The sequence below is a fragment of the Heliangelus exortis genome, chromosome 4, assembly GCF_036169615.1.
Source record: "Heliangelus exortis chromosome 4, bHelExo1.hap1, whole genome shotgun sequence".
Taxonomy (NCBI): Eukaryota; Metazoa; Chordata; class Aves; order Apodiformes; family Trochilidae; genus Heliangelus; species Heliangelus exortis.
The window spans coordinates 27983356-28009619 of NC_092425.1; the positions used below are offsets into that span (position 1 = coordinate 27983356).

At 35.9% G+C, this 26264-nt stretch overlaps 1 protein-coding gene across 1 annotated transcript in view; it reads left to right on the forward strand.

Moving 5' to 3' along the window:
* NFXL1 (nuclear transcription factor, X-box binding like 1) overlaps positions 1 to 26058 on the forward strand; it is a 46132-nt gene extending 20074 nt beyond the window's left edge. Inside the window, exons 15-22 of the mRNA XM_071743612.1 lie at positions 851 to 872; positions 6000 to 6140; positions 8319 to 8485; positions 9228 to 9297; positions 17262 to 17366; positions 18561 to 18647; positions 20871 to 20924; positions 25311 to 26058. Of these exons, the coding sequence (XP_071599713.1) occupies positions 851 to 872; positions 6000 to 6140; positions 8319 to 8485; positions 9228 to 9297; positions 17262 to 17366; positions 18561 to 18647; positions 20871 to 20924; positions 25311 to 25484 (820 nt within the window). The 3' untranslated portion in view covers positions 25485 to 26058. The remainder of the gene's footprint in view (positions 1 to 850; positions 873 to 5999; positions 6141 to 8318; positions 8486 to 9227; positions 9298 to 17261; positions 17367 to 18560; positions 18648 to 20870; positions 20925 to 25310) is intronic.
* The last annotated feature ends 206 nt before the right edge of the window (positions 26059 to 26264 follow it).

A 26264-nucleotide genomic window follows, 5' to 3' on the forward strand; every position in this document is an offset into this window, starting at 1 on the left:
AGGTAACTGAGCTGTGCAGTGTGAAGAAACAGGTTTCTGAGCTACATCTGCTTCTTATTACACTAGGTGAAAGACTGAGTGCTATTGTTAATACCCAGCTGTCCTAAAGACCATCTTGGTAGTTTCTTTGTTTTAGAGATTTTTATGATGGATACTTTTTTATTGAACACTATTCTAGAAATGTTTAGGAACTGATTTACAGATATTTTAGCTTGAATATTAATGATGCTTTCATTACTCTCCCTTACGTGGTTTCTGTAGAGCAAATCAAATTGATACTTGGGAAGGAGATGACAGATAAGAAATCAAATGTAAAAAGATGCTTTTCAAAACAAATAGAGCAAAAGATTTCTTTATATTTTAAGAGATCAGTGTTTGAATGAGTCAGGGTTTAGTACCTTCACAATTCTGATCAGTGTAGTTTTCCTTTTCCCTGGAAGGCAGACCATTCTAAAAAGTGATCGAATTGTAAAAAGTAAGAGTAGACTAGACAGTTCTTTGAAAAAACTAAAAAATATGAAGTGCTATATTAGTATAACCAAAGGAGAAGATAGCATTTCAGGTAGTTTTTGAAATAAATTTTCTAAAATAATCCCAATTGATTTCATATACAACTATAACCAGCACATAAAACACTGATTTTGCAATTGCCATCATAAAATACAGCAGTGCAAACAACTGTTAAAAAAGAGAAGGCATTGATCTGCATTGATTGATGCTTTTCTCTTACTTTGCACTTTTAAGAAATGGATTGCGTTATTTTCGTGTGTGAGAAGCACTGTCACTATTTTAAGTCCCATATTGAAGAAATAATTATTTTCTAAATCTGTGACTTTTCTCTCTTTAACAGGGAGTGTCTTGGGCAGCACGAGGTGAGTTTTGGAAACTGTTTTTAAGGTGGAATATGAAGTATATCTCACATTTTCATTCTGCAAAAAAAGATTATAAAAGAGAAACATTATATGGCCTTTTTGTATTTAAAATCTTATTACAAGAGCTGACATACCAGAAGGTATTCTACTTCCTTTTTGAAGATTGTATAACTAAACTGTTTAGACAGAAGTTTAAACTCATGATTTACAAAGCTATTTGTGTATTACTGTAGTTATTTTAAAGGCATTTAATTTTGAGGGGGGAGTATTTACATTATATACTTATGGATTTAGGTTGTTGGTTTGTTTTGGTTTTTTTTTCCCCTCATTCTATTGTTAATCACTCCCTCTTACACACTTTTCTCAGTTCTCTTAGAAACTGCTGTATTTATTTTAAAAGGATAAGGAACATAGTGCCATACAGGAAAGTTCTTATATGACCTGGATATAATTATGCATGGAGGAAATCATACATTATAGTGGAAACTTCTTTAGTGTTACATATAGCTTGTCACCTTGGTGGGCATCCTTCTGCAGTTTTGGATGTAGTCATTGTCTAATTTGGCTTACATAAGAAGAAAATCTAATTGATGCTTGGAACTAAATAACTATCATCATTATCCACACTCCTTTCTAAAGGTAATGAAATTTAAGATGAGATAATTTTTCTCAGTTTTAAAAGGAGATTATTAAGCTAATCTTTCAAAAAAATGTTGTGGTTGTAGCTTTGCTTGTAAATCTGGTAGAAATCCACTAATGAAGTGCACATAACAATACTGCAACAAACCTAGTTTAATTTTAAGCTAGTGAAAAATTCTAGAAAAAAAAACGTTAAAAATATTTTATGATGCCCCCCACTCCCTTTTTTTTATTATTTGACCTTTAATAATCTTTTTTACGATGGTGGCTTGATTATGTGGTGGCAACATCTCTGAATGTTGTTAGTGAAGTTTATATATCCACAATCTGCTTGTGCAGCATGCTTATTAATCCTACCAAGCTGTGAGTACAGTTCCCATAGAGCTATTTTGCTATTTTGCAGCTTGTCAAAGAAAAATGTGCTGTGAAAATGGCTGAGAAGAACTGTGCTTATTTATTTGTTGTTGAAACAGCTGTGTTTTGTTTTTGCTTTCCATTGTAAAACATGCAGGTGTATTAGCTGGTGTTTTACTGAGTGACGTGTTTCGTGATAGGACATAGCCAATCTCATCCTAACTTGAATGACTTTATGTTTTAATAAAATATCAGCTGTGGTTAATTGACTATGTAAATTGCTGCAGATTATCTTAATGGTTTTAGTACTATTCAGATACATATGGCTGGGAAGTTTTGTCCCTCTCCATAGGACAGTATGGCTCTTCTCATTAATGAAATTTGCTTCAATTACTACATTTTTATAACTACTTATTTCAGACTAATAAAAAAAAAAAAGTAAATTTCTCCGCTGTCACATACTAGTTTTAGCAGAATCAGTCACTGGCTTTGAGTCTTGTTTTTTCTGTGGGCTAGTATAGAAAATAGGTATAGAGCCCGTAGGATTTTTCCTTAGCTTTACTTATGTAAATTAAATAAAACCCCCCACACACAACAATTCTATATATTATTAGACATATTTTAAAATATATATATATATATATATATATACACGCACACATATATATGCATTATACAATTTGGATTTGTTGGTGATATATGATGTTCTAGATTAAAGCTTCATTTCCTCAGCCAGCAGAGTGCAGTGCTTCTTTCTTGTTATTTAGCAGTTTATGGAGTGGAATGAAGTGTTCTAATCTTTGGAACTTTGATAGCAGTCAAGGAAAAGAATGATCTTTTAATGTATGTGTGTTAGATGGTGCTTAAAGTATATTCTATGTGCATTTTACATTTTTATGATGTTCTGACATCTCTAAAAAAACCAAACGTAATGTCATCTGTCCAGTGTACAGCAACATTAGAGCTTATCAAGTAATCTCAACTCAAACTCATTTAATGTTAATAACAAGAGAAAGAATTTAGATGTATTTATGAACTCTTTGTTTTTTTTCTTTGAGGGGGTGAACTTAATGCTATGTTTTATTATTTTAAGGTGTTATATTTTTTAGTTGTGCATTTGTAGGAGGAAGACCATTTTTCTGCCTCTGGATATTTTAAGTAAAACTTTGAGATTCATCTTTATTATTTAAATTAACCTATAAATATTTCCAAGATTTCCTTGTCCTATTGTATATGATTTTTATTTCAGTACTCCAATTCATGTATCTGTTAGTTGCTTTTATACATTTGGGGGATGTGCTGGAAAGCTTCTGGATGTTGCCTTGTCCTTTTTTTATTTGCCTTTGTTTTCTTATTCTTTGGAAGACAATCCCAATGGTCTGAAAATGATACCCCCTTATTTAATTTTTTTTTCCAATCAGCTTTCATAAAATACTTCTGGTTCTCATGTGTGTTTTTTGTTCTTCATCTTGTTCTTTGTGGCTTCTTCAATGTTTGTCTTTGTAGCAAGAGTACTAAACTCCATTTATCCATTTTGGAAATGCATGCCAGCTATAGGAAGTACTTTGGATCTATTACCAATATTCACAACAGACTGACTTGTCGAGAGAGAAACAAAATTTGAAAATAGAATGTAGGTTTACATTAATATAAATTCATTTGGCTTTGGATTACAATGTTAATTTATTCCAGAAGGCTCTCTTTTATTGGACTGAAGACTTATGAAAGTCAGGGGACAAGCTGAAGCTGTGCTGGATGCAGCCAGAGGGCTGGGATGTTCTCTGCAGTTGGCTGTATGAAAGCTGCTACTGTTGTCTACTGGCTTGTGTTTCCCTGCCCCTGGCTTCATTCAACATTGCATTTCATTTGGTGTATTTGGGGGATGCTCTCAAAAGGGATGCTCCACTTCTGCCCCTGCTTCTTCTAATTCTTTTTCATGAGCTAGTGCCTGTGTCCTTATCTGATGGAAGACTTAACTCTGTTAAAAGAAGTCTCATCAGGATATTGAACTGGGCTGCCATAGAACTAATCCTCTTTTACTGCCCTGGCCTGCTGTAACTGCCCGAGCCACAGCAGAACCAGTAGTGCCACAACAGAACCAGAAGTCATAAAAAAAAGTGTGGAAATGGGTCAGCAAGGAAAAGTATAGAAGTGGCCAGTGGCAGATTTTAATGTTTAGTGTGTGTTCTTTTACTGACTAGCATTCTTTGACTACTTACATAGGAAACTGCAACTGAAAGGAAATTGTAACTCTGAGGAAAGAGGAGGAGGAGGGAGCTGGAGGAGAATGAGAAGAGACAGAATATTAGGAACAATAAAAGCTTTGGTAATCTGTGTGTGTTTATTGGATATGGCACTATTGTCTGCTTCAGACCCTCTTTTTAATAGGTCTATTGCTAGCTTTTGCTCATTTGGTCAATAGAAACATAAGACATCAGAGACTGAATTGCAGGATGTTCAAGGGGAGTATGAACCAGGCATTCAGACTACTTGCTTTGGTTGTATTAATGCTTTAGCTAGTATAATGAGCTTCATCTCTGACATGGGGATGGTAGAATAGTTGGACATGATAGCCTCAAGGTTTTACTCTGTATTCTGTACTTGATGTTCAGCCTGCCATGCAGACTCCTGCTGTTGACAGCCTCTGTGGGTCAGAATGAGAAGATGAGTTCAGAAGTCTTGTAGATGAATTGCATTTTGCAATGGCTTGATGTGGAGCACAGTCTTTGGGGTGAAGCCTGGAAAACATTTCAATAGACAAGTGGATTCAAGTCCTGGTCTGTATATTTTTGCTTTAGGATTGAGTGAAATCAACATGGACAGTGCTGAAAGGAGAGCATCCTTTGCTGTGCCCCGTGAGAGACCATCCTCTCTTCCCTCATTTAATTTCCAGTGCCTACCTGGTTGTATGGCAAATCAACTTGCAAACCTAGCAAAAGACTATTTTCTGTTAATTAATTTTCTTCAGTTTTGATAAGTTGCATTGTTTTTTTTTTAAGACAAATGTGTGGTAGGACTCCTGCAGTGGTAGGAGTGTGCAGTTAGGATTGCAGGTTCTGAAGAGAAAAGGAAGGGATGCAGTGCAAAGCTGTTCATTCAATTGGCTTAAGCAGTGACACAAAACACACCCTTGGTCTAGTCAAGGTGAGTTATGTCACATTAGCCTATTGTGTAATAACATCACAAATAGTTTGTTTTTCTCTGTGAAATGATCATAATATTAAGAAAAAAATCAATTCTTTTGACAGCATTACAGAAGCTAATTTTTTTCATGTGACTATTATATAATGGTTGGAAAGACAGAACAGTGAGTTTCTTCTGTAACTTGTGATATGCTGAGACTTAAGCTATTCAACTTTAGGAAGGTAACCTAGTTAACCATGTTAGTAGTTTACACTCTGGTACCAATGAAGATTAAAAGCTTCTAAATAAATGCTCTGGACAGTACTACAAAGCTCTGTTAACTGGAATGTTAATGCCAAAATTAGAAAGCAGAAATGTATCATAAGACACTTAATCCTAGTCCTGTCATAGAGCCTTTTCTTTCCCATCTCACTCCTGGGAGTTATATTTGATGTAGTCAGTATTAGATTTTTAGGATTTCTGACTTGGATGTTGCTTTATGTTTGTAGAATTTTAAAATGTTTTTGGTTTATCATGACCATAACACAGTTACCCTTGTGAAAGCAAACTGCAACTCTCTCCTTCAGTAACTATAAAGCAGTTTAGAAACCTTTCATGAAAGACATGAGTGTAATTCGGGAAAAAACAGAAATAAATTGCACTAAAAGATTTGAGAATGTAATAGACTGAGGAAAAAAGAGAAAAAGAAACTATGTTGCAAAAGTGAGACAGCTTATTTAAGTAATTAAATGGGCTTTTTTTCCTGGTACAGCAAGTGTAAAACAAATATCTGGTTATGTTGGGCTGGGAACCTAAGGTCTATTAATAAAACCCCAGAAAGATCAAATACATTACACTGGTTTTCATTTTTTAAGAAGGATGCTAAAAACCAAAACTTCTCTGTAATGATGCTGTTCCTCTGTGTGTACACATATCATACACAGCACGTGTGCAATGTGTATTTATATATGCTATCTGTATTTATAAACATGTATTTTTTTTAACTTTTAGATTAGTCCACTACCATGTCACTCTGCAAAACCTTACTCATGTAAAAGATTTTGTGGACGGCTGCTTGATTGTCAGAATCACACCTGTATGAAAGAATGTCATCATGTTACTAAATTGAACAGCAGTGCAGATGGAAAGAAGGTAGGTTGCTTTTCTTTTTGCTTTTGTGTTTTGTGTATTTTATACACTGTCTTCAGTTTTAACTGGAAAATAAAGAATTTGCAGCTCGAAGGCAGAGGATTCTGTGGGGAGACTTGTGTATGTTCACTTCTCATTGATGCTGTGACATTTAGCTAATCTATACTTCTCTAGACTCCAAAATTAAGACTAGTATAGATTTTACACTTATAGATGCTACACTTTGTTTTATGTTAAGGTGCATTGCTTTGTTTTTGTTAAAACTTTATTAACGCTCTAGACAAGTCTCTAAAGTCAGTTTTTATAAATGTCAATATCAAGTGAACTACTGATAATAACTATATAAAAATGCACTTGCAGTCTGCCTGGGAAGCTGTTTACTGAGAAGAGCTATAAATGGGTCAAGGAGGCTAGAAAATCTTCAAGAGAGAGAGCACTGGAAATGTTCCAGAATAGCTGAAGACCTCTTAAAGCTCTGGGGTGATATATTCATGTTTATCAGTGTCAACTAGAAATTGTCATTTATCTGATTAAGAAGCTGTAGCTGTTAGTTGCAGAAGATAATATGAAGCAAGAAAGTAAATACAAAGCTGAAAATTCTAATTTTGGGCAGTCAAAGGCACATAGCTTGAGGTTTGAGAGAGTCACGATTTGGGGGAAAAATGCTTTCTGAAGCATTTCAGGAAAAGTTGAAACATGATCTCTCTGGGCATTTAGAAAACTGAGCAAGCATTCAGTTGGGTACAAAACATTAGTGTCATCTTGTAACTTAAGTAGGATGATTTCCCTGGATTCCAATCCTAGAAGTGATGTTGTCATCTAATAATTATATATTGCATTTACTCTATTAATCTATTAATGATTATGGAAATTTTGTCTGAGGAGTCTGAGCTATTAGTGCAACTTGTGGAACTGTAACCTGCAGCAGTACTGACGTCAGTAAATACAGCAGTTGTTTAAGCATCTTCAGTTCTAAGTATCTGTCTGCCTACTCTGAGTTAAACCCATTAAAATCTGAATGGTCTGGATTATTTCGGCTCCATTTTTAATGAGACAATACATTTGTTCTGCATTTTTTGTTAGAAAATACTGCAGAAAGTCCAGCTGTTTACTTCTACCTACTGTTAAATTTTATATCACAGATTTCTAAATGCCTTCAGTTGCTTTTGTCTTTTTTACATGTGAATTTTTGGGGGTTAGGGTTTGTAAATGATCATTGTAGAAAGGTTTCTTTTTAAACTTCAGCAAAAATTATTCAGCTGCAGAAGGAGAGGAAAAGAGATCTGGAAGAAAATAGGGAGAAACCATAAAAAACCTAAAGTCTCATGCCCTTATTTTGAATAGCATAAAGTGAAATGTTGGCATGGGATTCTTGGTTTTGGGAAAATGTTGTGTAGCTTCGTTCTTGGATAACTTGGCTTTACTTTGGGAGATTTCTGTGAAACAGAACGTGATGGTGGGCCTGAAATACCATGCTGTGTAGGTTTAGTTGATAAATCATGTCTTTCTATCTGTGTGTATTTGAATGCAGACTGCTTCTGGATGAGTTGTTAAAATAATGATATGAATAGAACTGGAGTGTAATTTACTGTGTTGATGTTCATCATGTTGTGCTGATGTTGGTTCTATCACCTGGAGTGAAAATGACACCAGAACTTTTGGAGACTGTGCAGTATAGAGTGGAAGCAATGCCATAGCAGCTCCCATCATATATATAAGCTAAGACTTTTTGGAAAATTATGCAAACTCTCATACACATATGGAGATAGAATTACTTAAATTTTGCTTCTTAAAATCAATCAAACCTCTCCACCCTTGTATTGCAGGGCAGTATGATATTGTTAAAGTATTACAGTGACTTTGGGAGACTTTGTCTAACAGTTTTCCATAGACAATTAACAGGCTTAATGGTGATTTTTCAAAGTACCAAAATTATGAGGTACTTTTATGCTCAGGAAGCAATGTACAACTCTGTCTCTTTGGCCAACAAACACTGGCATTTCTGATTTTCTTTTAAGAGCATATTTTAATAATTATTTTTGCTTGGAGGATATCTTACTGAATAGCTGAATTTGCTTAGCAGAACCATCCCAGCTCTTTTGTCTCTATAAAAACTTGTTAATGGCATCTAACAAACAAATGGTTGGCACTTTATTTATTTTTTTTTCTGTATTTTGTTAGGCAGGTCCAGAATGTTCTCAGTGTGAAGAGGAGTGTAGCAAGTCACGGCCGTCTGGTTGTCCTCATCGCTGTGTTTTGCCCTGTCATCCTGGGGACTGTCCCTCATGCCTCCAGATGCTCAAAATAAAATGTCACTGCAAGCTATCAATGCTGTATATTGAATGCTTGTAAGTCAGAACTGAATCCAACTTTTCATTTGAATGCTGCTAGCTGGAAACCATTTGAAAAGCCTGGGGCTGGGTTTTAGTTTCTCTTGAAGGTTATAATTTGTAATATTATGAGGGGGTGTGTCTATTTTAAATTTACCAGGGTTTTATTTGGTATTAGTGCAAAAATTTTTATAAAAGCATGAAGTCTCATGAACAGAACTGTTTTTTATAATGTTTTTATTATACAGTAATAATTATAGTAATGCAAATATCTACATAATGCTTGATCTGTATGTGGTGCAAAGAAAAATTTTATAAAGAGACCTAGAATTAATGTAACTAGTGTAAAAGGTCTTTACAAATACTGTCTTTCAAACTAGTTGTTTTAATTGGAAAACTTTGTAATTATTTATACTCCTTTTTAATCATTTGTGTGTATATGGATAGAGGGCAAGCTAGGCTCTAATAAACATAAGATGGGACTTGTGGACTTAGGCATATCCTCTCTGTATTGCTCTGAAAACATTCTTCCCATACATCTATGTTGTTCTTTGTGCATTTTCTTTCTAAAGTGCCTCAAATCCTCAAAATTTATGTGGGTTCATTGGTTAAATAGTGCAGTTTGTTTTGGTCCCACAGTACATGGATGAATTAGCCCACTTTTCTTTACAGTGAGATATACTTGAGTTATACCCCCAATTGTATCAACTAATGTTGTTTTGATGTGAAATCTATCACAAATACATCTTTTCTTTCACAGAAAACTGACACGTGCTGACTTAAAGGAAAAAGAGCTGCTTATTTCCTGCAAAAATCAGTGTCCAAAAGAGGTAAGCCATATTAAACAAGAAATACTTGTTTAGATGGATGTTTGGAATTTTGTGGATTTTACTTTTTTTGTAAGGTCTTTGATACAGTTTCATAGGCCAAGCAAACTAGAGGAGCTCCGTAAAAAGTTCATTTAGGCTAAATGATAGATGCAAAGGTGGATTGTGAACTGTACTCAGAGGACAGTTTGACTTGCTGTCAAATTGAAAGGTTATATTGAAGGATCAGAGAATTGTCTCCAAGGCTTTAATGGCTTGAATGTTTAAGCATGCAGATGAGGTTGAATGTGGAAGAGTATGTCCTCTAATTTGATTTAAAACTGGTCTTCAATTTATATCTCCATAATAATGGGATGCTGCTTGATTGGGAAAAACACTGAGCATTGTGCTTGCAATTGTTCTCATCTAAGTGCAGGTCCAGCAATCCCTATCTGTGCAACAACCCTGGATGGGGGGAAAAGATTTTAAACTTAAGTGAGATAAGTGAATAATGCCCTGCTGCATTATATGTTGAGTTGTGTGAAATACAAGACAATCCAGTTAATCTTTCTGCTGGGTCTGTGTATATCTAAAGATTGCTATAAAAAAGAGAATAATACCTTTATTGTATGATATGTACCTTTATTTGGGCCCCTCAGTTTAGGAAGGATATTGAGGTCCTGGAGCAGGTCCAAAGGAGGGCAACCAGGCTGGTGAAGGGACTCGAGCACAGATCCTATGAGGAGAGGCTGAGGGAGCTGGGGGTGTTCAGCCTGGAGAAGAGGAGGCTCAGAGGAGACCTCATCACTCTCTACAACTCCCTGAAAGGAGGTTGGAGCCAGGGGGGGGTTGGTCTCTTTTCCCAGGCAACTCTCAGCAAGACAAGAGGGCACGGTCTCAAGTTGTGCCGGGGGAGGTTTAGGTTGGATATTAGAAAGAATTTCTTTACTGAGAGGGTGATCAGGCATTGGAATGGGCTGCCCCGGGAAGTGGTGGATTCTCCATCCCTGGAGATATTTAAAAAGAGACTGGATGTGGCACTCAGTGCCATGGGCTGGTAACTGCAGCGGTAGTGGATCAAGGGTTGGACTTGATGATCTCTGAAGTCCCTTCCAACCCAGCCAATTCTATGATTCTATGATTCTATGATGCTTAGACTATGAACCAATGCATAGGCATCTGTAAGGGTGATTCATGTTAACTAGTTGTGAGTAGTAAAGCTTGTGAAGTAGGGTTGGAGAAGGTTGGAGCTTGAACATGTATCAGGGTTTGTCAAGTTGTGGATAGTACTGGTGTAAGACATGAGGGATGGACCAAATGACTCCTTGTCCCTGCTAGTGTTGCTGTTATGTGCTGTTGGTGTGCTTTCAGACATCCATGCATTACTTATCACTGTATCTTTGTTCTTTACGTGGCATCAGTGAGTGACAGCTTTTTCTTCACTCCATTCCCCACTGCAGGGTTAAAACATTTATGAGGTAAAAAAACCAGAATAGTCAGGAATATTTTGAAAAGCATTTCCCCTGCTAAACTCCTCAGAATTTCTGAGAAATCCTCCTTCCCCACAATGAAAATGCTTCTACAAAAGAAAGTATTTTACCCTGTAAGAATTTCTTATGTTGTTCTTCTGGTTTGGCCTTTTACTGTGCATCTGAGTCTCTTTGTCTCACACAATATTTAGCAGGTACCCATAAATTATTTGATATGAGCCATTCTGCTTCCCCTAGTTCCACTGGTTTTATTATTCTGGTTTACCTCTAGTCTGGGACTGCTGTCTTTTTAACATTATCTCTTGTGCCTCTTGTGAATTCTGCCTCAACCTAATAAACATAGGTTCAAAAGTTCTCTTTTATTTTGTTTTCCAGAGCCAGAAGCATCAAATTTAAATCCTTGTCTTTATTAGAAAACTTTTTTTTGTTTTGAGTAAATGCAAAAATTCACAGGATTCCTGCTTGTTTCCCAGCAGTCTCTGTTTCTCTGTTTTTCAGACAGGATTACTGACATCAACAAGGGAAGGCTGTGCTGTGTGCCTACTTGTATCCTCTGATTTTTGCCCTTGTAGTTGCCTTTCTGATGTCTGTTTTTGTATAGATGAATGTGCCTGTCAATATTTTCTCATCTGGATGTCTGAAAGCCCTCTTCCTGGCTAGGGAACACTTTTGGATATCATTTCAATTTACATTTACTTTTAAATTTTTTCCTTCTGTTTCTCTTTCTGTTACTTTGATTTTATTTGCTCCAAGATTTTCTTCTTTTTATTTTCAAGAGTACTTATTATCTCTTGACATGAACTATGTGTTCCTGTACTTCAGCTTCTCTTCAAAGATATTTTTCTCTTTTTTTCCATATCTCATCTTTGATTAATGTAACTGTTTTGATGGTTCTGGACGTATTCCCAAAACTTAGTCTGGGATTTAAAATCCATCTAGTAGTGGGCCTGGATTCTATATTGCAGTCCAGAATTGCCCTGTTCCATGGATTATGTCTTTTTTACTTATTTCAGTTGGATGTGAAAGAAAGTTTAGGACGACAAAGTTCAGTTCTATAAAGCTTTTATTTAACTCTAAAATTCTGATTCCTATAGATGCCTTGAAAAATAAGATTTTGTGCAGTTTCTGCTATCCAGAGATTCTTTTAGTGTAAAACATGTTCTCATGTTAATGTAAAGATGCCTGCTCTTCCCTTCCTGTGATTCTAGCTCTAGCTCTTGCTGGTTTTCATGAAACATAAAAATATTAGTACCTTCTTGTTTCATCCTACTTTCCTCTGATCCTGTTTTGATAACTTCATGTGTATTGTATGGGGGTTTTTACCATTTTTTTGTCTAAAAAAAATTAGTTCAAATTTCTCTGGATATTGAACAGTGCCAGGGATATTTTGTCTCTCTTAAGGATATACAGTATTTGTCTGCAACTTGGGGAAAATTATCTGTTCTATTGATTGTACCTTACAAATTGTACTGGTAGTTCTCTTTTAATGGAATAATTGATAAACACAATTTGAAGGAGTGGTTTTAACAGAGATCACCTTGCCCCCACCACCTCTAGATGTTCCTCCCCAGCAAATACAGATCAAGCCTATTGAGGGGACCTCATCATAATTTAAAAGACAGCTTGGCCAAAAGATAGGATAGATCAGACTACTGAACTTGGAACATTTAAAGTTTATTAATCAAATATGTCTGCTCAAAAATAAATTGGAAACTTACAGCCTCAAGTAAATTTCAAATTGGTGTTTTATGAGAATTTTCTTACTTGTTGCCAGAAGCTGACCTTGGGTCAGTAGCAGAGCTCAGTGAAGTTGCTGCTTGCTGAAAATCAGTGTGCACTGTAACTCCCCTGAGCTTAGCACACAGCAGCTTAAGCTCAATAGAATACAGGATTTCACTGAGTCTTATTTTTGAGGTGTTTTTCTTTTTGGTTAATGGAAATTGTGGTAGACAGTATACTAGCATTATGGGTAGCATGGTACATTTGGAGATCATGAAAATCTGGTGCCTTGAAAAAAATATAAGGCTGTTGAAAGGTTTTTTTAAATGTTTCATGCTTTTGTTTTGGCTATGGAAGGATAAAACTATAAAAATGACCTAGTACTATGCAGGACAGCTCACGTTTCCTTCCTGCTTTAAGAAGAAGCAAAACCTTTGATAATGCCACAGCTGTCAGATGAGAAGCTATAATTAAAAAGTTCTCTTGTTTTTAGTAGAAATAACAAAATATCCTGTTGAATGAATTTTTTTTTTTTAATCAGGGTTGATTAAATTCTTGTAATCATGTTTGCAGATGTTTTGGGACAATTCTTGCATAGAAATTTTAACAGTCAGTTTCATTGTTTGGGTATTTATGTATTTGTATCAGTATTTGTAGACCTGTGTTTAACACTTTACTAAGGGTAATTAATATTTTTTGACAAAATAAATGTACTTTTACTGTGCATTCTGCTGCAGTCTTGATGTGAAATATGGCATGTGATATATTTCTTTTAACCTGATAATGTCGTACAGGCAATGTTATAAATTTTGAGAGTATGCATATTTTTTTAAAATAAATTTTATTTCCAAAATGCTTAATTAAATTCTGTAAACACACTGTGAAAGTGTACATGGGTTGCAAAATTGTGTTTTCAAAGTCAAATGCACAGCCTTGGTCCATAAAGAGATTTCCCTCAGTGTCTGGCTTAAGCAATGGAAATTTTTATAACATCTCTGGAATCAGGGCCACCCTTTTAACTGAAGAGTTTGCCCCTTTGGAAGTAATACACTTATCTTGTGTGCTTAGCCTTGGGGTTGTTGATCAAAAATGCTGTTTTCTTTATTAACAGATTATTTTCTTTATTATCAGGTGTGTATTAGCAGGTTGTGTTTATTGACTTCTGGTGGAGACACATTAAGTCTTCTTCAGTGCTGAGGGGTTTTATCATTATCAGCCATAATGTTAAGATTTAAATGCATTACCTACAGGGAAAACACTTGTAGGATTTTTTTTTTTTTTTTGCTTTCATTTCGGAGCTGTGGATTAAATCCCTTTCTTTTAAATGCCTTGCTGTGTCAAACACAAAGCTTCTTCATTTTGGCCTTTAGTACACAATGTATTTGATAAGAGATCTTCAATGGTGGAACAGCTCTAAAGGGGTGTACACTTTCTATTTTAGCAGCAAGTAGCTCAGCATGGGCACTCGAAAACAAGCAAAACAAAACCCCAAACCCTTTCCCACTACTTTATTTAACCATCAGAAGCATCAGTAGGATTGCTTTTGTTTTCTGAGGCAATTGGGAAATGTTGTTTTGCCACTAATTTCACTGCTTCTCTTTTTTTGATTGTTGATTTTGCATGGAAGGGAGGAAAGTGGCTCTATACAGAGAACTAAATGTGAATTTGTGTTTCAGAATTGGATTAAACATATTTCTATGGTTTGCAAATTTTGCCCTAGTGGTGTGCAATGTCACAATTTTATTGCAGTAGCACCTGGAGGTTGAGATGAGGGCTACTGTCTTGAATTCACAGCTCTGACATGTCAGTTATATGACTTTTTAGGCTTTGACACTATGAATAGAAATATGCCTCATCTGCATAGAAGAGTAAGCTGGAGGTAACAGTTCTGGCCATGGATTGATCTGGCCAGCATGGAATGACATGTAGATGTGACTAGATAGTGTTATTGTGTCCTTGGGTTTGAGGCTCTTGGGTAGGGAGCCAGAAAATTGGTTTTGCAAAGATTGTGGTCACTGATGAGCAGACTCAGCTGTTAGACTCTGTGGGCCTGGCTGGGAGTCTGACCTCAAACATACACAGCTGTGGTTCTCCCCTCGTCTTTTCAAAATGAAGCAAAATGCAAGATAGCTTTGCTGATAATCAGTTGTGCCTGAACAAACCTAGATTCCTTCTTTAGTAAGATGACCAACTTATAATTCTTTTTTTCTGCAGATAAAGCAAATAGATTAAGTTTACTATATAAGGCTTCAGCAGAGCAGTTTAGTCAATGCCACCAAGTGAATATCTAGTTCAGATACAGAATGGGGTTAATACAAGGATGAAGAGGAAACAACTGATTGTATTTTATCATTATTAGCCCTCCACCTCCAAAAAACCTAGCAACAACTAAACCAAAACAAGAAAAAACCCCACACAACCAAAAAAACCCAACTCCAAAACAACAATAAAACTAAATGAAAAGTTGGAGCAAGACATGATAAGGAAATTTTTCCAAGGACTGGATTGACACCACTCATAGAATCATAGATCAGAGAATCATTAAGGTTGGAAAAGACCTTCAAGATCATGAAGTCCAACCATAACCCAGCTACCACTGACTAAACCATATCATGAAGCACCACATCTAAACTCTTAATGAACACCAGGGATGGTAGCCCCACCACATCCCTGGGCAGCCCATTCCAGTGCCTCACCACTCTTTCAGCAGTCCTTGCATTGTTTTCGGTAATGACCTTGGCACCAAAACCATTGGAATTCTCTAATGGAAGTTTGTGGAGTATTGTCAGTACATGACAATTGAGGAAATGCATCTGCAGAACACATGGACTCGGGGCACGTTATTACATACAGAAAAAAACTGTCACACTGTGCATGTCAAGGATAATAATAAGCTCCCAGGAAACACTAGAAACTCTTATTTTCACAGCATAATTATCTGGAGAGAAACACAAATGAGAGGTGAAGATATATTGGGAAAGATATTCAATTAAGAATAAGGTGCAACTGCGATGTAAGTCCTTTTAGCTGAGTTCTCATTTGCAATATTACATGTGGTTCTGATTATCATATTCAATAAACATTGATTTAAAATAGTTGAAATTCAGAAATTCATGAAGAGAATACTATGAGAATAAACAGTATTTCATGAAAGGACAGTTCAGAAATATTTTAGTGTAGCAATAAGAACTGAGGGGTTTAGACTGGCTAGAACAAATGTAGGAAATTCAAAAAAAGTACTTGCATCCTTTAATGAACTCATGGAACAGCTTCCTGAGCAGAACAGTAGAAGGGGGGCAGAATGATTTTCTTAATAAGACTTATATTCCTAGAAGGGTCCTAAGAGGGTGCCAATCTTTAGGAGCACTGGAGGCTAAGACTGAACACAACGACTTAGAGGTTCCTTCTAGTCCTGTATGAAATGTGCTGAAACAGTGACTGAAAAAATGAGCTGAAACCACAAAGTGTCTTTCAGAGCAGTAATAGTTTGTGACATGTGTCTGTTCCATAATTCTAACTTGGAAAGTTTTGCATTCTGTTTAGGTATTTCTTTTGTTTATAGTAGCTAAAATCATTTTTCAATGGACTCCTGAGAATCCAAGCTTATTAATGAACAAGAAGTGTATACACCCGGGTTTTATAATTACTTTTTACTCAGTAATTTTTTAATAATTACTCATTTTGATTTATTCTTGTGGATGTTATGTATACATTTTCAGTTTTTCAAAACAAATCTTAAAATTGTATGGTTTAGAGTATTTTCCAAGTTGTGTTAATCCCTTGATGACAATGAAGAGGTGAAATTTCACTTACAAGAAAGAACACTGTCCAAAGCCACTTTAAATAGTTTGGGGATTTAGAGCTACCTCTGTAAATAAGTCAAGTGGATGTCTTATGTGAGATTCATTCCACCTTCAGTTTTTAACAGTATTGGGCTATGTAATTGAAAATTACCTAGGTATATTTTTTCAGTCAAGTTAACAGGAAGTGAAAAAATGTGTTTGCTTTCTTGTAATTTATATGTAAAATGCTGGGAGCACTGATACAATCCTAATAGCATATTTAAATTAGTACTTCGGTTCTTAAAAAAAGTAATTTAATGGTAATATTTTCATTATAAGTGTTAGAAGTTACACTGGCAGTGAAAAAGGTCTCTATCACACAGATATCAGAAATGGGATAATCTGCCAAATGCAGAAATGTAGGATTTTGTGAAATTACTTTGTACATGATAAGAATATTGGTGACCTATATTTGACTTCTACATAGTTCAGAAGATTTTGCATGCAAAATTTTATTTTGCGGTATTTTCGGTTCTGATTCTCCTCTCTTTTTGTTGTCGACTCTGATCTAGAAGTTGCTACAGTATACTTATTTTCAGTTTTGAGTTTCTTTTTTATTTTACTTTGTCCACTCTTATTCCCCCAAAATACAGATAGCTAGGGTAATCACTGAATAAATTACTGTGGAGATGACTATTCTTAAAATGTTTGAAAGGAGAAATTGGTTTCTAATCAAGCCAGTAAAAGATAAATTGTTCTAGAGGAACTGAAATACAGTAAATAACAAGCAAATTCTTGCCAAAAGGGAAAAAAAAAATCAACTATTTCACAATTGGAGACAGTTTTCTCAATCAGAAAAGTTGAGTTTTCAGGAAAGAAACTGAATGAATTTTCTGTTCAGCTGCTATGTCTGAAATAAAACCAGTAGACAGACTCTTTGTAATTTTCCTATCATTTATTGGCTGGGGGGTTTGTTTGTGGTTTTTGTTTTTTATAGTTGCCTTGTGGTCACCGATGTAAAGAGATTTGCCATTCAGGTAGCTGCCCACTGAACTGCAGCCAGAAAGTTAAACTCCGATGTCTCTGTAAGAGACTGAAAAAGGTAAATTCCTATGTTACAATTTTGAGAATGATTTATTTTCTTTGTATGTTCCTAGACTTGTAGGGATGGATTGTACAGTTATTCTAGTAGAGTTGTAACATTTGCCATCAGCTGAAGATCTGGGCTGAAATATCAAAAGGCTCACTGGAGAATATAAAATCCTGTTAGTTCTAAAATGTTTGCTGCCTGACTTACAACAGCTTCATCTTTAAGGCCACTGGAATTTTTGTAGCTCCACTGGGAGAATGGATGACCCTGGAGTGATTTGAGAAGAAAAAAAATATATTTTTAAGATATTGGGAAAGTTTACAATTACCTAAGTTGGAATAAGCACAGATGTTATGAATCCCTAATGAATGTCTTCAGCTACAGTTCTCTGCAAACCTAAAAAGTACAGGCATTATCAGCCTTAGTTTCTAGTAAAGATAAGGGACAAAGTAATGTAACAAGTTTATTATAGCTATATAGCACTATGAGGAGAAGAACAGAAATTGATGTAAAGTCTTGACAAATAATAATGACTTAATGAAAAAGAATAGAAGTAATTTTTGTGCTTAATTAAAGGTGCTTAAGTTATTTTTCTGAATCCACTTACACTCTGAGCCTTCCAAACAGTATGCAGTTCCCCCAAAATTCTTGGCATCTCCAGGAAATATCTTGTGCAACAAGACATTGCAAGCAAGTCTTGGAGGTGAAAGTGTCGAAAATTTAAGTCTCTGCTTACAGATAAGCCCCCCCTTTTTTTTTTTTTTTCTTTCTTTTTTTTTTTTCTTCAGTGGTAGAGTGAAGGGAGGAAGTGTGAGGGGGAATTAATTTTTTTCTTCATGACCAGACCTTGCCCTGTAATCTCAGCCAGTGAAGAGAATGTATGTGAGATAATACTTTCTTCCAGTTCAGAAGGTTATCTGACTTTGTCTAAGGCAAACAAATGAGAAAAGAGAAGAGTGGAGAAATTAAACTGGACTTCTTGATTTATTCTTGCTTTCAGCTTAGTTTATCAGAAAGAAGGAAAACAGAAAAGGGCAATTTAATACATAAATACAGCTTCAAATAATGTTAAATCATTAGCTTTATTTTCTGTATCCAATGTTTTACTTAATAAGAATGTTTTCTAATAATTTAATTAAAAATGGATATTGTAACTGAAATTTATGTAGGGAGATGATTGTAAACAACTCAAATTATACTTACCAGGAAATACAGTGCAGCAAGATACAAGAAGGCCAAGTTTCACTGGAATGTGATGCATTGTGCAAGGAAATTAAACGGAAAGCATCTGAGGTAATGTATCTGTTGTAGCTGTAATTTCTTCTTCACTCTTCAAGAAGAGTAGGAAAAAATAACACAATTATTTTTCAGGGCAATAGCAGCAAAAAAATACAACATAAGTAGATGGGCTGTTTACTAGCAGCTACTTTTTCAGACTCGCATTTAGCTTAGTGGGGAGAATTACAGTGTTATAAATAGCATTAATAACTCAGTGAAATACTATATTAAAACCACATGCTGTTATTGCCAGGTCTCTAAACATGACTTATCCCTAGTTCTGCTAGTTTATGAAGTAAAGAAATTGCTGCATGCTGTCACCCAGAGGTCCAGAGTATCAACCTTGCTCTTGTAAGCCTTTTATAAAAACTTCCAACAAAAAGCATTGGCACTGGTGCATAACTTGCATGTATCTTACCAGGTGTGTTCGATGCAGTAAATGTGCAGTCCAAAAACTCAATTACTTTTGTCAGCTTCTGCTTAGATTTTCAGAATTTGTATCCTTCTATATGCACTTGAAAAAAGTAGTTTATTATGTGAATTACTGTTTAATGTGTGAAGGTTGAATAAAGCCTGTTCAAACTGCAGATGTTTACACAGATAATTTAGTTTACATAGTTGCAAAACAACCATCAATTAAAAAAAAAAAAGGTTCTTAACTCTTAATAAAGCTCTTCATGTATAGCAGATAGCAAGTATGCACTTCTGAGCTATTGAATGCACCTTTTACTGTACATGGTGTTAAAGAAATAGATCTAGAAATGTTTTTCCATGCTGTGATTACACTGGTTAAGCTTCTCTCTACCTATGTGAATTATATCCGTGTAATTTACACAAATATGACTGCACCAGTGTAAAAAGTTCTATTGTTTTCTCCACGTTTGTGGGTCTACGTTTTCTCCTGGAGCTGAAGTTCTGCCATTAGATGGCAGTGAAACACCAGCAGGCCAGCTGGGCAGTTTTTTCCACACCACAGTGATTTGAGATGAGTGTGTCTGCAAAAGGTCTTTTGAACGCTTTTCTATAGAGAGACTCTGTTATTGTGTCTAGATTAATGAAATTCACAGTGATGCTTTATTTGATATATGGTTTAGCAATTTTAAAAAAAATGTCTGAAAACCTGCAAATAGGACTGTTGTGTTTACTTTGTCCTCTGTGCACCCTGTCTGAACTACAGAGTGCTAAAGCATGGGCTGGTGTGCTTTCTCCTTATTTGTCGAGAGCTCTTGAATTGCAGATTATTTGGAACAAATTCCACCTGCCCAAACCATAGTTATTAAATTACTGTCACTGTTAGTACACAAATAATCCAGTTATTAGGATTGACCATTTTTCATTTCAAGATATTAATCAGATTTTACATCTTCTTTAAAGTAGAGATTCAGTGGCTGCAATGTTAGTGGTCTGAGAAATGCATACAGGAACACAGACAATTATACTTCTCCAGCATACTGCTCCTGTTACTGCTATTACTGTGGTGATTTTGACCATGGGGACTGACTAGTAAATTCTAGAGTTTGAGTCTGGTATCGTTCTGTTTAATGGTCTTTGTTGGATTTATCCCGTTAGCATGCCTAATTGTTTTTTTTAGTCGATATAGCACTGAATTTCCAGATTTAGCCAAATACTGTGTAGGAGTAGGAAACTCCTCTCTGTTATGAATCGGCCCCCTGGTAATTTCATTTTAAGCCTTTGTTATGTAGTCTGAAAAATGTTTGGCATCTTCATGCTCTTCCAGATTTTGTTCCCTGTTAGTCACCTGATGACTCCTAGCTGTGCGTCTCTTTAGATGGAAGATACTCCATCCTGTTTACTTTTGCAAATGTTCAGACTTTATTTTGTTATTGCAGGACCAAAACTGAAAGCAGGATCTATGATTGATAAAGTTGCTGAAAATTTAGAATAACTGTCTTTAGGAATTTTCGTTTTTTTTAGTGAAGAAAATATTCTTTTTAGGTTTTATATTGTTGGTTGAGTTTGTTAAGTTGAAGTTAAAAATTATAACCTTGTAGCATCCATTAATTTTCCATGTTTTCCAAATGTGAGATGATGCAGCATTTTTTGAGAATATTCTGTAATTTGAATAAGTGCTCACTTGATGGAGGTTTTGCTGACTTAGGTTGAGAAACATTCTATAAGTTATTCTATAAGTTATTCTATAAGAATAATTATGACTGTAAGAAAATAAGTTTAGCTGCCTTGTACAACAGTTGCTTATAACTTTGTATGTCTGGACAGATAAAAGAGGCAGAAGCCAAAGCTGCTATTGAAGAAGAGAAGCGAAGACAACAGGTATCATTGTTTCTTCTTCCTCACCCATCTTGTTCTTGGTAGTAAATAATACAATTTACATGTAACTACAGATGCATAGTTTGTAATGTTGTATGCACGGTCATTCCTGTCAGCTGCTGTCTTCCTTTGTGTGCTGTGAGTGATTTACAATGGCCAAGAGCCCATGTGTTTGTCCTACACAATTTTCATGATTTTATGCAAAATTATAATTAACAAGTTTAATCTTGCATTTCTGTAACCATATATATGTAGTTTATATTAAAAATACTAAGTAGTCTTGAATTGAACACTTCATAGTGCATAAGCTGCTCAGGATAGCTGAATAGGCTCCAGAGTTTCAAATATTGGGTGACGCTTCTCTCCTCCCTCCCATCACAAAAGACTGAGCAAGCCTAAATGAATCTTTGTGCCTCAGGGTCTCTAAGGAGGGGAAAAAAAACATGTATTTACTCTAACTCCTGTTGTTGGTGAGTGTATGTTGTTGACATTGTGATCCAGAAAGCTTCTGTGCCAGCTGCCCAAAGACACTAATTGTATTTCAGGCAGTATCTGTAAGCTTAGTTGGTGGCGATGGAGAGGTCAGGTCTGTCATCTGCAGGCCACAACCTTCACTCATTCCTGGCCAGCTCATGCATGTATGTCTGTGCCTGAGCATTTGACACCAAATCATATTCCAAGTCCAGTGTGTGCTTTCTGACTCACCTTTCACTTGGTTCTCACAACAGTTACATATTAGGTTGTACTTGTGTTTTCACCTGCAATGTCACACTCTGTTCCCATCACAGAACACTGGCTCACTCCCTGCTTGAAAATGACAGTGGGAGGCTTACTCCTCTGTTACCATTCTTCCTATTTCATTAGGATAGACAGTTTCTCTGTGGGTTACAGCTTCTGTTGTGCATACTTTGATTAATTGCCTAGAGACTTTATTTAAAGCATTATGTCTGCTAACTGTTGCTCTAGTAAGGCTTGCTTGCTTTTTTTTTTTTCAAAGGAGAGTGTGCCTGCTCATCATGCAGGAAAAGTCTGCAGTCATGTACCTGTTGTCCAGGTGGACCAAGCACTGTTTTGTGATCATGGTGTAATGTTTATTGTTACATTCATGCCTCAACTGGCTGCAATATTGATCACATATTGCCTCCTACAGCTCATAGACAGTTCATCTAATTCTTGTTCTCCAAGTTGACCTTGGAAATTCTAGTTCTGGGACATAGGTCAGGAAGTGTAGGTTGCATACAGATGTCTGAACCGTTTTGTCAGGCAGAGGTAATCTGTAACCTATGGTTCTGCAAGCTAAGCACTGAAATGTACTAATGGACATTTTCTCATGGGAAACAATGATGCTCATTCTCATGCTTACAATTCTAGAACTAGAAATTTAAAGTTGCTGGTGTTTATATTGCACTGATTGTGTTTTTTATGATTTCCAGAAGGGTTTCCAGTTATTTCTGTCTCAAAATCACTTAACTCATAGTGACTCTAGTAAAGTCTTAGTAATGCAGGTCTCTGAAAGTAGCAGATCCATTCCACCAGCATTGTGTACAACATTATTTTTGTCTTGCTTATTCAGCAGTGATTGTTTCTCTCTGCAGTCACACCACCATTGCCTTCCAATTGAACATTCAGTGGAGTCTCACAGTTACAGTCCAGTGGTACCCTTGTCTGTACATGGCAACTCCTCCTGCCATGTGTGTTTTGTGATGGATGAAGCTTCAGGGATAGCTGAAAATCAAGCCTATTGAAAGGTTAACTAAGAGTGGCCAGTTATGTAGCACAAAAGCAAACAATAGGAAGAATGGTAAAAAAAATTGGGCAAAGCCAATCTGAAAAATAGGACACCAGTTACTAATCAGCAGGCTTTAGAACTGGATACAAGTACTAACCTCAGCTACTGCAGCAATTTATCTAAAATTTATTCCCGTCCAATCTGCTGTCATAATCTGACATCTGGTCATGCAAACTGGAGGACATCACTATCATAGGGTGTTGAGTCACGTTAAGAGTATGTATTTATTGAGTATACTCCCTTTTGACAAAAGTTTGCACCTTGTACCACCTTCTTGATCTCATTAGCATATTTTTGTATAGACAGTTCATCTGCTATTCAGCGGTTCTTGAGACCTGGTCAGACTAATACTTGATTAAATCCTTTGTATAAGAACTAGTTAGGTCTCTGATAAGTCTGTATATTTATATTTTGGTATTTGCTATATTTGGTAGCAGCTTTTGCTAATATAATTTACAGATGGAGTCACTTTTTTCTTAGTGGAAGGGAGATCCTGGATAGGATTCTCATTATGGTTCTAGCAGCCAAACTTTCCTTCTGCTTTTAATTCAGAGGCACCATGTGAGGCCAGGATTTTTACAATTGCTAGAGATGGAAAAAAAATCAGTGCTTTTGATTACTTAACAATTTGGACCAAGTTCTTTCTCTGTCCTGCTCTAGTACAAAAGATTTGGTCAAATTTTCAAGATGGTAGTGGAAAAGAAAAAAAGAGAGATTAAATACTTAAAAGTTGAGGTCTCAAATCTGAATTCTAATTGAATGAGTTGTATGGTAGACTTTGCTTCCTTTTTTTAATAGAAAATAAAATGGTTTAATGGCTTCCTAGAAGTTAGAAAAGTCAAGTGTACTCCCCACCCCCATAAAATACAAGACCTGCAATTTCAGGATATGCGTTTGTCTTTATTGTCACTGTCATTTGCACTCATTTAACTACATTTTCCCATGGGGCTGCTAGTCTTCCAGTGCAGGAAGAGTATAGAGAATGACACATGAAGCAGCAAAATCTGGTACCTGAGCAACACTAAACTAGACTTGAATGGGCATCAAACTGTTCTGAGTATACAGTTTAAACACATGCATTTCATTTTACTTTTAGTGTGTCCGTACACAAAGAAGTTAGGTTCTTACTCTAAATGAAAAGCTTGAGTTTGTTCAGCTTGAAAAATAAAGGTCATTTGAAGACTGGGCACAGCCATTACTTTATTGTTCAGAAACCATTTGAGGTGACACTGTAGGAACCATGACAGTTACATAAAATCTGTAAGTAGCTATTCAGGGATAGTGATGGCTTCTCTTTCTATTCTTGTGCCCATGAACCTTTTTTCATTCTGTGCTATTATGACGTATTTCTTTTTAGCAGGGTTTTTCTAAAGATCACTAGGAAGAGAGTTCAGTACCCGTTATATAATTGGTCAAGGCCTACATTTTAATTCAGATTACTGAATTCATGAAGTATTCTGATTTTAAAACTTAGAGATCACAAGTGTGTAATAACTATGGAAGCCCTATGGAATTTTTATTTAGTGGCTATGTACAATGAAATACTGCTCTATCATCTATAAAACCTTAAGAACTCTGCACTTGCCTCCAGATTTTTGATTCTGAAAAACTATTTCATTAGAATACTTAGCTTTTCTAAAGGAGGATTAGCTAGTTGAAACTAATCCTGTTTCAAATAGCAGGCTGTGGGACTTTGTCTGGACTTTTCTCCCATATCATCAAGAAATGCCAACTTTGCTAATACTGACTTTACTAGTGACAAAGGAATAAACATCAAAATTAGTCCTTCTCTTCTGCTAAGAGGCACAAGAAGGGAAGTTAGATCTGTTTTCTGAAACTGACAAATATTTGCTGTCAGTGGAGCAAGACCAGACAACAGGCAGTCTCAGGTTCTAAAGGAAGATTACATTTACTGGACTACTTTTCCGCCCAGTTCCCCAAAGTCTTACTGTTTCTTTAATGTGCCTACCTTATTTAATGAGCCTGTTCCTCTCTGTCTGGCAGCACTGTAGTTCTAGTCATATAGATTTATTTCCTCTCATGGCCAGGCTTTGTCTCTGATGTCCATATTTCCTCTGCTTCAGCTCCATCTTGTACCTTCTGCCCAGCCATTTGTGGCTTGCTGCACCCTGCTGCTCACATCTCTCTTCTGTCTTTCAAGTTGTCTGTTCTCTCTGCTCCCTAGCTCCTTGTCCCATGTGTTCTCTGCCCAAAAGTCCTGAATTATCATTGTACATTTTCTGTTTTAGTCTGTCAGTGCTGTTTTACATAACCTTTTCCAATTTTCCTAGCAACTACATGGCTCCTCATTGGAGTCTTATCCCAGTCTTACTCTCTTTCAGGCTGCTTAATTCCAGTTTTATTTTAGCGTTGTACCCTATCTGTGTATGTGTTTGAAAGTTAAATTATAACACTTAACTAATGGAATCTTTTTGGTGGTTTTTAGTAGGAAACTAAACAATGGTTTAATTCTTGGAAGCAAATACTTAGTGCTATCATCTCATGTAAGAGATGCCATTGGCTTCCATTGGCTGCCAGTTATTTTTATAAAATGGTTTTGGGGAATTTTATGTCAACTACTTCTGGTTTTCTTCATCTAGGCTGAACTGGAAGCTTTTGAAAACAGATTAAAAGGTCGAAGAAAGAATAAGAGAAGAAAGGATGAAGTAGAAATTGAACAATCATCATGGCAAAAATACAAGAACCTCATTATGCTGCCAATGTTCGGAGTTGCTGTTGTGATGGTTGCGTGGCTTATGGTCTACAATGACTGAAACAATATTTAAAATACCTCAGTTGGGCTTTAGGTAGCTATTATTCCTAGAATGTTAGTCTTTGTGTAACAACATAATATGCATAGATTATGTAGGTATACTATTTGCCAAGAAAAGTGCAGAGAAGAAATGTGACCTTTTGTGTTATTAACTTCACAGCACAAAAATTAATTCAGACACTGAAAGTAATAGTAAATTTTAGTCTACACTGATGTGCTGATGTAGTTTGTCTGACTGAGATCTGTTAACATCTGTTTGATTAACGTGTTATTTTTTCCTTGTCTCCATAATATTTAGAGTAGGCTGGGGTAAAATGCTTTATGAAATATTTGTTTCCTGTAAAATCAGTTTAGTGGTTTATTGAAGATCAGTATTCTTATGCTAGCCTTTATGTTGTATCACGCAATGATTTCTGTGCTTTGTGTCAGTTTAATTATACCAACTAACAGAGAACTTCAGATCACTTAGACCTGAATATTATGTGGCCTCATGTCAGAACTTTGTTCAGAGAAAGGAGATTTGAGCTGCCTTTCAAGTCATTTATATCACTAACAATAAAATGGGCTTCCTTACAGACTGTGGGATTTGTTTTTTGGTTGTTCCCCTCCCCCTTGTTCCTCAAAATCAAACCAATTGAAAACTTCATTTAGTAGACAGATGCATATGCTGAACGTAGATGTGAAGTAGCTTAGGGTACAGGGATGCATTCTCATCACTACCTTCATTGCCAACAGCAGAGAAACAATTTGAAATTGAACTTAATGCATCACTTGACTTTTT